The sequence below is a fragment of the Pinus tabuliformis genome, chromosome Q (assembly GCF_031772625.1).
Source record: "Pinus tabuliformis cultivar Carrire ecotype Pingquan chromosome Q, CPIR1, whole genome shotgun sequence".
Lineage (NCBI taxonomy): Eukaryota > Viridiplantae > Streptophyta > Pinopsida > Pinales > Pinaceae > Pinus > Pinus tabuliformis.
The window spans coordinates 477,567,305-477,579,419 of record NC_142296.1 but is presented as its reverse complement, the minus strand read 5'-3'; the positions used below and the strand labels follow the sequence as shown (position 1 = coordinate 477,579,419).

The window sequence follows — 12,115 nt, the reverse complement described above, 5'->3', positions numbered from 1 at the left end:
ACTTCATAAAATTTGAAAATAAAATTTAAACCCCACACAAATCAACTCATGTATACCAACCTCTCTTCATAAATTAACAATGATAACTAACTTATATGTCTTTTACTTAATATATAAATTAATAATATCTTCTTCTTAATGTATAAATTAATAGTAAGTGTATTATTCATGCTCTAGCCCTTACCAATACCTTGAATTTTACTCAAATCCTTCTCTCAAGGTAGTCTACTACACAACTCCTTCCCTCGAGTCAATCCAATAAGGGCTTCATGGCGGTCACAACGCAGCATAGCAATATAAATTAATATTGAAGTTCTGAAAAATATTTGGTCGTATTTGATTGTAATTACTCTCCCGTTTCAATTACAATATAAAAAAAGGGAACAAATTTTATAATGTGATGTGAAGTTCCTATAGTTTGATTCTTTAACGTTTTTCATACTTGGCACAATTTTTAAAGAGCGAGCACCTTCGGTTTAGATCTTAGCTGCTCGTATTAATTTTATATGATTAACTTTTGGTATGAGCATCGATCCTTCATAGTAAAGCTATCTTTAAATTTTGAAGTTAGTTGTCAGCTATCAAGTCAGATTGCCTTCGTGTTTTGGAATTCAAGCTTTTATCGAGGTTTTTTGTACTTTAGTCATTATGAACGAATTTTGTACAGGTGTATAAGGAGACAATAAAATAACAAACCTAAAGATTCTCAAAAGAACAGTCCGGCAACAAACGCATAAAACCATAATATAAGTGCCTCTTATCGATAGCAGGAAATTAGGCAACCTGTATACACAACGTGATAAGTCTGGTGGGCACTTTCTCCAAAAAAGTGGGGATCGGTCCCACCGTACTAAGGATGTGCAACAGCTTACAGCGAAAAAAGTTGACCACGATTTGAACTTCATATTTCAAATTATAAATCAAACTCAGAATATGATGGATTGAACTTCTTGCACAGCAAATCACGGGTCATAGTAAAAATTATTATGCATTACAATATTACAATATTTTGACCAGATAATCTAGGGACATTGAAAGCCAACTTGCAATCCTTTACATATTTTAAAGGGAACGTCCACTTATGTACTGTTCGTGTTACAACATTACAATATTTTGACCAGATAATCTAGGGACATTGAAAGCCAACTTAAAGGGAACGTCCACTTATGTACTGTTCGTGGATACGTAGGCGATTTTCTTCCCACCACAGTCTCGCTTGCATCTCACTGAATTTCTCACGGCTGAAAGGATGAAACATAATCGCAATCGAATTATATGTAAAGATAAGGCAAAGTGAAAATTTAGAAGGAAAGAAATAGTGTTGAGATTAATAGCTATCTTGTTTTGCAAGATTAAATATTATGTGAAGTTAATTAAAGTGAGGCTGTTTATTCATATACATTATTTTATATAACATTTAATACCATGTAATGAGGTATTAAATATTATATAATTGCAGATGTATATATTTTTATATAGCTACATAAACATTATTCCATTAGAGCAATTAACATTGTGCAACAGGGTAGTAATTGGATAACAGTGAGTGATTTAAAAAAAAAAAGCGGGGTGGGTTGGGGGAGCAATTACCTGAATCTGACGCGCCTGATTTCCCTTGAGCCAGCAGGAGAACAGCGAATGGTAACGTAGACGCCAGGTTCGTCTTCTTCGACCCACTCTTGTTCTTGATCTTGCTCCTGTTCGCTTGAATTGCCACTACTCTGGAAGTCGTCGGATCGATCCGCATAGCGAGAAGAACTCGTTCTTGATGCGTACAAACCTCTTGGAAGAAGGCTCATGTTCTGTAACGGCGGCGTCACGGGACTGTCAGCTCCGGATTCCTGCCTCTTCGAATCTCTCTACAATACATATTTTATTATTATAACATGGTGATATTGTTAGTCCACACAAGCTGGTTGGGTTGGTTTCCACATAAATATATATGTTATAATGGTCGCAATTGGTTATTTAACGTTACCTCGTCGTCGGACCTTGGAGGAGTGGGAACGGCGACAGCAGATTCCTCCTTGGCATGCGCATGGACATTGTAAAGCTCCATAACTTTATCGTAATTTTCCGCCCACCAACGCTGTGCTTGCCATTTGTTGAATAGTTCACGGCTGAAAGACAAAAATGTGTTTTGAAAAGTTAGTAGAGAACGGAAATTTCTCAAGAAATGGAAACTTTCGGAATGGCGGGGCACGGCTTCCATGATACATCCAAATATATACCAAATTTTCGGCCGGGGCACGGACCATAGCGGGGAAAACTGTGACATAAATTAGACACTATGCCATGATGCATGACAAAATTTGCTTAAAACACACGAAAAATGATTTTATATTAGCAAATTACTAATCTATGTTCAAATTCCTGATAAAGACAAAAATGAAGCCCCGTGTACTGGACTATTTGAAGAGTCTCGACCAAAGCACGCGTTGCAGCCGCAACAGAAAAGAACGGAAAAAAAAAATAAAAATCTTATAAACTTCGAACGGGAAATAAAGGAATATAGACAGCTAAAGCAAAGCTTTGAGATTTTATTCACCAATTCTGATCTGCGAACCGTTTCAAGATAAAGCAAAATATGCTTGAATTTTTGAGTTATAGATATCAAAATGATTTCATTACCTGAATCTGATACGTTTAAGCTCATTTCCTCCTCCCTTGACAGAAACTAAAGTGATGAGGACGCCTGGTTCGACCTGTGATATCCACTCTTTGGACTCCTCTTCCACTTCCATCGTTGTTTCGACAGGTCCTGAGGAAGTATGCAACATCGGAGTACCAATTCTTGAGGTACTTGCACACAGCCTATCGCCAAGAACGTGTCCTTTACTGGAAGAATTGACAATACTCCAGGCCGGTGTGGAGCTGGAACTTCCTCCACGCGGCGTTCCGCTTTCGGATCCTGCTTCTGATGCTGTGCATCGTTGGAGCTGTCCCTCGCGGCCAAGGTTGGATACCGTGAAAGGCCTGCAATGTTTATGTGCTCCGGATAACTTTAATGCCATATCCTTTATCTACAACCGGTAAATTGTAAAACCATAAGAATCTTTCTTAAAATTCATTTAACTTGCCAGGAAAAGCAATCTTAAAAGAGAAAATTAGTGTTTGAAAAAGAAGAGAAGGAATTAGAATTGGATCGCCTTACAGTACAACCCATTGAAGCGTCCAGACAGGACAGACAGATAAATTTTAGCAGTAATTTACAGGGAAAGCCATCTTAAAAGAAAGTGCTGGAAAATGACCAATCTAATCCCTAACTTTTACGACTAAACAAATTCATCTCCGGCCAAAACTTAAAAAGATTATCTATACCTGAGAAGTGAGATTCTTGATGGCCTCCCTGGAGGCAGGTGATCTTGGAGTACCGGAGCCATCCTCGTCTGCGGCATCCAAAGAACCATCATTTAGCCGCTTCGAACACGCGATGCAGGCCAGCATGATTCGTACCGTGCGGATCACACTCTACCAGCAGTTTTTCCAAATGATCGGCGACTCCTTCAATCGATTTTTTCTTCAACGCACTTGGAACAAATCTTTTCGGGGAGTCTCTCTGCAAAGCACCAAAGAAAAGAAAAAAACCGCACTGAAACTCCAAGAAAATACAATCTCGTCTCTTAAAAACGACAAAACACACCACAACGCAAATGAGCCTAATACGATCGGCGCCATCTACCAGTCGTGACGATTTCGCCACTTTCTTTTATTTTTCGATCTTGAATTCCAAATCTTCATCAAGCCTCAAAAAGATCGATTCATCCGAGAAATATTTCACTCGATTTTCATCCAGACAACATTCAAACAGCAGATTTGACGATCTTCATGAAATTAACCTTAATCTATGTAAAGCTGCACGAATTTACCTCAGATTTCTAGCGGCCGCAAAACACGGCCCAGACGCCCTTTCGGCGAGTCTGAAACGGAAGCTCCTTCAAATAGACCTTTAAGCTGTGGAATAATTGATTTGTGTGCAAGATAAAGCCCGCTATATCGACATCGACGGTGAAGCGACTGGGCTTCAGGCAAACCTGTCCTTATTTTTCGAATTCGGACGACGGCCCCTCGCACGTGCTTCTGACAACCGGCGAAAGGAAAATAAATCTCGTTCAAAATTTGAATTTAATATTAAATACATTATTCTTACTGGCCCCGTGGCGGCATCATTTCCTCAGGTTGGAAAGCGCCTATGGAGGTTGGTCTATGGCAGCTGAAGCGTCGAGGCCTCTTCTGTCTCCTCTTTTCCCCGTATTTAGTATTTCATTCCACTCATGACAGGCATCTTTGGAGAAGATCTGAACAGTGTTAGCTGAGGTTCTTCCATAACAAATTGTTCAAGGGGAGACACAATAATGAGCTCTTTTACATTGAAAGAAACGGTTACCAATGAAAATCCAAGGTCATTTCCACTGTCGTGCATTGTGATTCTTTAAATATTTAAAGAATCCAATGTCCCCCAATTTCGCTTCACAAGGATGCAATCCATATGAAGTCTTAGCTTTACAAGAGCATTTTATGAAGTGTGGATTTTAAATTCTAGTCTTTTTCGAAATTCATGATGAAAAATTTAAGTAGGTCGCTCGCTAAGGAGATTCGCACATTTACTTTTATTTTTTCATTTCTTAAAAAAGGAACAGGTTTAAGTGTGGTTTCGAGACATTATTGCTATTGATTAAGATAATGTTCGTTACTCAAACGTTGGTCACATTTCTTTAGACGTAGTGAAGCAAGTGGAGGTGTACAAATTTTATATTTGTTTAAGTATGATTTTTTCGAAAGTTTTTTGGTTTATTTTCTAATTTAATTTGTCTAAAATCATGTTCCGATTTATTGAAATCACAAGTTTGATAGATAAACTTTTCACAAATAGATAAACTTTTCACAATGGAAATGTCTCATGGATTTTTGAGGGTGTTGAATCCATATATATAGTAAAAAAAACTAGTTTAAATAACACAAATCAATATTTGACCACAAATTCCTTCATCTAACCTTGGGAAGAAGTCCACTCAAAGTGTTTGAGAGTGTTGCATCCATATATGTAGTAAAAAAAATAGTTTAAACAACACAAATCAAGATTTGATCACAAATTCCTTCATCATCAGATTCTCGACAAAAATCCACTGGAAATTCCAAAAAATAAAATCCACTGGAAATTCCAAAAAATAACACTTAACGACTACTCCGTGGCAATTCTATCATTATCTTCATTTTTAATTTAATGATTTTTTATATCAATTCTCTATAAAAGAGTTAAGGAAATGTCACTCATTTCTCATTTTTTTAGTTGAGAATTAAGGAAATGTCACTCTTACCTTTTTGTGAAGGATGGAAAGACTAATCAAAGAGTTTGTAACTTGCATTTGCATATTGCTAAATAATAAAGAATTTGGATGAAGCCAATTAAATGTTAGTTGTTTAATTTAGGTTTCCTTGATAAATAATGTTTTTATGTGTATTAATTTATTTGTGTATTTTTTATTTTGTTATGTTAATTTACATTTATATGGTAATGAAGTTATTATGTATTTTTAATGGTTATTATGTTTAGTTGTTTACATGAGATATCATTTTGTTAAGGGGTATAGAATAGACGGTGATGGGGTATATTGTTAAGTCACTATGTGATGTGAAGGTCACTAAATTCTCTAGGCAAAATTTCACTCATCTTAAAGGTTGATGTGGCCCAAACCAAATGCAATCTCCAGGTGATTTTGACCCCGTGAGTCATGGTTTCTCATGGTAAAAGTTAGACATTAACCATCTTTAAAAGACAAACAATTTAACAAACAAAAAAATATGAAATATCATTCCTACTTATAGTATTCAAAGTTTCCTTCGTATTTTTAATGGCAAATGGCTTATGAGTAGACGCATAACCTAATAACTCTCTATCCTCCATTGTTAGTTTATTTGCGATATTACACATTGGTTAGTTTTACGATATTACACATTTGTTAGATATAATTCTCACCATCTGCATGTTATACATTGTCATATGGGATTATACAAGCTGCACACTTTGATGTGAGTCGTTTTTGCTTGGGAAAGTGATCTTGGATGTTTAATAGGAATAAAAAAATGTTTCCCCAACACTCCCTTTTTAATCCTTGTTTTATTTTTTTCCATCTCATAAATTTTGATGTGTTTTCAAAATTTTGATTTCACCTCCTTTTAAATCCTTATCGTATTATGTTTCCTTTCATAAATTTTGATGTGTTTTTGAGATCTTGACTTAATCTTTTGTATGGTGTTGAGTGGTAGTGAAAATAAATTAAAGTGGGTTATACATAGGGAGAACATAGGAGTGTCCAAGCTAATAAGTGGATACTAAGTTGAGTTACTCTAATATTCAAACCTTTCATTGGAGAACTATTTGAGAATAAATAATTTTTGGTAGTTCATGATTATATAGTGCATCTTAGTTTTGACATGATGTATAAGAGTTGTAATAAAAGATTGTAAATTGTTTTAGAATCTATATGTGTGAAATACATATTTTATAAACTTAATTGTTTATAGATCATATAGTATCAAATCTAAAGTTTGAATATACTTGGTGGGCCTTATATTGTAATCACCCATAGTAGAAGAAATAGACAGGAATTGTTGCCAGGGCTACAAAGAAGCAAAATACGAATAAGCACTAGGGGTCATCACGAAGCAGATAAAGAAGAAGAAAGTCAGGTTAGATTGACTAGAGCAACATATTGTTATGTTGATTTTAATGCTAACATAGTTGTTGATGGTGAGAGGGATAGAAAGATCCTCACGAAAGACTTATCATAAAGACTCCAAGAAGGGAAAACAAAGATAGAGTGCAAGACTGAGATAGAGATGGAAGAATGTAGCAATATAAAAATGTAGGTACCTTCCCATGTTAAGGAGAAGGTGGAAATCAAGCCATATGTTAGGGAAATTGATTCCATCAAACTGACCCAATGGCTACAATAGATAGAGGTGTACTTCAATGTACATGAAGCCAGTAGGAAGTAAAGGATTGCATTTTCCTATTTGAAGCTTGAAGAGTATGCTTTCCCATGGTGAGAGAATGATGCAACAAGAAAATCACTACAAAATGAGACACCAATTATTGATTGGGAGGTGTTCAAGGGCATGATAAAAGTTTAGTTTTAACCAATCAAATATTATGAGCACCAATAGACTGTGTGGAATTACTTCAAGTAGAGGTAAGAACATTCAGCACAAGATTTCACCATAGAGTTCATGAAGAGAGCTATCCATGTGGGTATCTCTCTTAAAAGCCCAAATATGTTTTTCAAGTACTTGGAAGCATTGCTACCATGGATTCAAGTTGAATTAGTGTTGTTCAAACCTAAGATGATTGATGAAGTCAATAATCAAGCATAGTACCTTGAAGGAGACAAGTGGAAGTAGCATTCAAAGGTGCATAAGTAAATAGAACCACAAGAGTAGTAAGAAAAAAAGAAAAACAAGAAGAAGTGGAATGAAAAAAAGATTGTGGCATTGACATAGGAAGCAATACCTTTTATCAAGCGATGTGAGGATTGCAATAAAAGGGATAGGAGGATTTCTAGAAACTATACCTTGAGAAGCACCAGAGAATTTCCAAAATAAAAAGAATAAGTAAACATTGATAAAAGTGGATGTTGAGGAAATGGTGGTCAACCCATACTAAGAAGGGAAAATTGGTTGCACAACACTTCATAAGGAAATGACACTATTTTGTTGTAGTCACAAAGAGGAAAATTGAAAATTGAGTTGTTTTGCTTCAATATCCATATGAAAAATAACAAGGTAGATTAATTGTTTGATCTATTGAATTTTGTAGTTATGGTCGGTCTTCATAATTGATATTTTAGCTCTTGAAATGTACATAATGAAAAATGTAAGACATGTTCTTTGTGCCATTTTCAAAAAGAGAATCTAAATGGTCAAATTTAATTTTTTGATCCAAAAGTTGTCCAGTCGGCCCTCCTCCTCGTCAAGTCGGCCCCAGTCAAAGAGGCACCCATTCAGCAAGCCATACTTCTATATATAAGGTATTCGACCTCCTCCTTTGAGCACAAAAAATTGAATCACACACAAGAAAGTGTCTTTTTGTTCATCAAGCGAAGAAGAGGAATAAGAAGAAGTTTGAAGTCCTCTAGTAGTTGACCAAGTTTCTCTCTTGTCTGACCTTGCATGTGTGGCATCCTTATGTGGTTTTGGACGTGTAGAGTTTCTAGGCACTTATAGTAGCATGGCTGAATCTTTTTGGGTGAAGAAGAAGGTTGAAATTCAGCCCTGGTAGATCAAATCTAACAAAGTTTGTTGGGAAACATTATGACTTGATAAGAGGGAATTTTGACCAGGGTTGTATTGTTGGTCAGTTTTAATTTGTATTTGACTTAAATGCATCTCTTATTGAACTAATGAATTTCCCTAAGGAAAAAGGTTATTGGTGTTTCCCCCAAGTGGGTTTTCCTAGGGTAAAATGCTTTGTGTTTCTTATTTAGATGTCTCTTTATGATCCTACTCTCATTCTTGTTCTACTATTGAATATCTTCTATATAATTTCTTAATGAAAATAAAAGAGGACTTAAAGTAAAAATAATTATAAGTAATTATCAGCTAGAATACCTATGAAAAATCAACATGTTATCAGAGCCTTGGGTGAAAGAGAAGCCTCAATGAGTCATCCTATTTTGAAGGAAAAAAATCCTCAGCCATCTAATATTTATGTTAAAGGAGTATGTCAAGTTACTTCTCTCAGTCCAAGCATCAAGTCTTAGTTCGAATCTCTGTAAGAAGAAAAAGGCTTGAAGCCCCAGTTTAAGGTTGAACTTTCATTTTTTACTGCTGAAAGAGAAAACCGTGACCCACTCTTGCATTTGTGAGAGGGTCTAAGTCCTTAAATTATGTTGAAGGTAGGTCAAAAGGCCTCAGTTTGTTTTAGTAGGCTGAGGGAGCCTCATAGTTTGTGACAGAGGGTTGAGAAAGCCTCAGGGTCTATTGCAGGGAGATGAAAAACCTCAGATGAAAGATACAAAGGCTGGAGAAGCTTAGAAGGTAATAGATTTGACTGATGTACTACCTAAGACCATTTTATCATGTCAATAGGAAGGCATATTACAATCCTGAAGCATACCATGTTTGTCTGATAACATCAACTCATCAACAAGGAGAAGCCATGTTAATAGAAGCATGAACTTGTGATGGAAGATGCTTTGTCTTGTACTGATGTGATGGTACGAGAGATCTAAGCCTCTATGACTAAGCCTAAGGAGTCTCAGGAAGCAACGAAATGAAGTTTGAAATTATCTATGTCTAAGACATTGTACATAGAAGAAGGGTCGATGCTTTAATGGCAAGGTTGAAGTACTTTATGTACCTCATTCTTAATTATTCTTGAAGATTTATTCTGACTACCATATATGATAAAAGATAAAAATAAAACACATTGTTTCCATGCAAGCACATTACAATGATGAGATGTTCAAAGAAGAGTATGAGGCGTGGGAATAAATACCTATAAAGAGACCAACAAAGTTATAACTTTGTGGTTTGATGCTTGGAATAAAAGGTATGTATTATCGCTCATAGTGATTTAGATTGAGATCAAAGGTTTTACTTTGGCAACATTCTTGTAAACCTCAACTAGAGGAAATGATCACCAAATAGCTTTGTCAATAAATATGCTTGTTTGAAAAGACTTGTGCTGGGCCTCGTAATTGTCATATTTTCCTTGTCTTATTTCTTAATTTTCATATTATTTTCCTAATATTTCTTGTGATTATGCTATGCTAATTCATGTAGTATGGATTTTACTAGTATTTTATATGCATTTATTATTTCATTATTTTATGAACAGATTCGATCATCAAAGTATTATTTCCTAACGAACGGATCTTCATTATTGGACATGAATCTATTGATACATTGATACTTGATGTTGCTTCCTAGAATGATCATGGGAGATCATATAAGCCTCAGGTTGTTACACTCTGTTTGGAGTGAATTAGTTAAAAGAAACCTTTCGACCTGGTCATCCAGATGCATTAAGATCTTTGTAGCCTAATAGATTCTTTAATGATTCTTTGATCTTTATCTTTTATGATACAATATAAAGACTGACATTTTGCCTCGAAAGGGGGTTGTTCAAAGTTGTAAGTTCATTTTTAACACAAGCTCATACCTGCAAATAAATTAATTGTAATTTGTTCTCTAGAATCTAATGAAAGTGTTTATTACTCAGATTTAGTATGTTGTGTTGATTCCTTCATAAGGACGTTCAATTCTAGATTTGGGCCCGATCTTGGAAACAACGTTGTCTTCTCTTGTATCATTAAATTAATGCTTTATTATACTATTCCAACTATTTCTATTTGAGTAATGGTTCTTAATTTCTTGTTGTCTGCTTGTTATATTGCATGCCCTATTTTGAATTAGGTTTATTGAAATATCTATAGAATAGGTCTGTTGTAGTTAATATGTTAATAGTAATGTTCTTTCTTTCCATTTCCTACAGATTATCATAGATTTCTATTCTATTTGCTTAATCACTTTCAATAGTATGATTCTATAGTGTTGTATTTCTATTATGTAGTTGTTGTTCCCTAAGAAACAACCTGATATTCAAAATGTTTCCTTTTCTTGTTTCCTTCTTAAGCGAGTAGAAGTTAATGTTTCGATTAGTTTGCAATAATTAGAGATAGCATCTTGAGTTGATTCCTTTGTTATTGTAGCTTTGATTTTCAATATGATCATATTAACTAGTCATAAATTTTGCATCTCTTTCCTAAACTGTGTCAATAACCTTGAAATAGAAAAATGAAACCTCGGATTGATAAATTAATATGTAGTAGTTAGTTGGTCCTTTTAGGAACAATTAATTGGCTCAACATTTTGGCGTCTTTGTTGGGGAGGTTTTCAAAGAGAGTGCTAGTTGTACCCTTGGGGATGGGTATTAAAGACGAAATGCAAGAACTTGCGCATGCACTTTAGTAAAAATATTGTGCCAGTGCCTTCCCTTAGCTGATACGTTTAGATGATTTAGTGTGTATGACTAGAAAGAAGCCTAGGACTAGGAACCAGATAGACATAGATCATAAATCCACTCCTAAAATTAGTAAAACCCAAGGTCAATTTGGCCTTCGAAGAACAAATTTTATAGATGAAATAATTCACAAATCATAATCTCAAGCATCGGTAGGTCCCCAAGCAGTGTCTGGGAAGGGTTCTAATGCTATTTCCCCTTGAGTAGCAAGGTCATCTACTGCAACTAACACTGAGATTCATGAAAAAACTTTATGATCTGAGAAGAGATTCTAAGACATATCTATTAGGTATATTAGTCCTTCTAAGAGTGAGGGGAACTCTTGCAATTTAAGAGAAAGGGGAGGTGAGACAAGCCAACCGTACCCACAACCTTCTAAGAAGGAATTCCCTGTAACACCCATTATGAGGCAAGAAACTGAAGTTCCTGACTTAAGTAGTGCTATGAGACCTAGTCAAGCTCCAGAACCTCGTCAACATATTATTTTTCAGATAGTACCTCCTGATTACGGGATCCCTGAAGATTACTGGCATATCTTTGACCAAATGGAAAATGTAGTAACATGAACACTAACTTCAACCATAGAATATCTTATTGTTGACCCGCAAGCTAATGCACCAATTAAGGCTATATCATTGCAAAATATTCCAAACTTTCATGCAATGGACTCTGAAGACCCTGATGCATTTTTGTTTGAGTTTGATGTCTTATGTCGAGGATATGATTATACTACTGACCCTCGAAAATTAAACTTGTTTCCTTCTACCCTAGAGGGAGAAACACTACGATGGTTCATGGGATTGGGGGATAGTACTATAACTTCATGGGGCCAAATGAAAGAATCCTTCCTTACTAAGTATCATGATTATTGCCAATCTAGGGATCTAAGGGAAGAAATATTTAAGATGATGTCAAAAGAAGATGAAACTTTGGAAGAATATGTTGAAATATTTCAATATAATTTACAAAGATCACCATACACTACTTTACCCAAGGATGTGTTGAAAACTACTTTGATTAGAGGTATGAAAGATGAATGGATAGAAATGCTTAATTTAATGGGGCAGGGTGACATTTGCAAAGAAGAATATG

General features: G+C 35.4%; 1 protein-coding gene across 3 annotated transcripts; it reads right to left on the bottom strand.

Moving 5' to 3' along the window:
* Positions 1–764: 764 nt before the first annotated feature.
* Positions 765–4,078, bottom strand: LOC149220264 (protein Brevis radix-like 4). Of its 3 annotated transcripts, none has more exons than XM_089382774.1 (6): positions 3,683–4,078; positions 3,322–3,559; positions 2,632–3,023; positions 1,979–2,120; positions 1,591–1,859; positions 765–1,241 (listed from the first exon to the last, which is right to left on the bottom strand). In XM_089382774.1, exons 2-6 carry the CDS (start codon positions 3,445–3,447, stop codon positions 1,148–1,150), a joined length of 1,023 nt encoding a protein of 340 aa, XP_089238900.1. In that variant the 5' UTR covers positions 3,448–3,559; positions 3,683–4,078; the 3' UTR covers positions 765–1,147. The 3 variants fall into 3 exon arrangements, with proteins under 3 accessions (XP_089238900.1, XP_089238899.1, XP_089238898.1); XM_089382773.1 differs by having other exon boundaries at positions 3,870–4,078; XM_089382772.1 differs by having other exon boundaries at positions 3,322–4,078.
* Between the last annotated feature and the right edge of the window lie 8,037 nt (positions 4,079–12,115).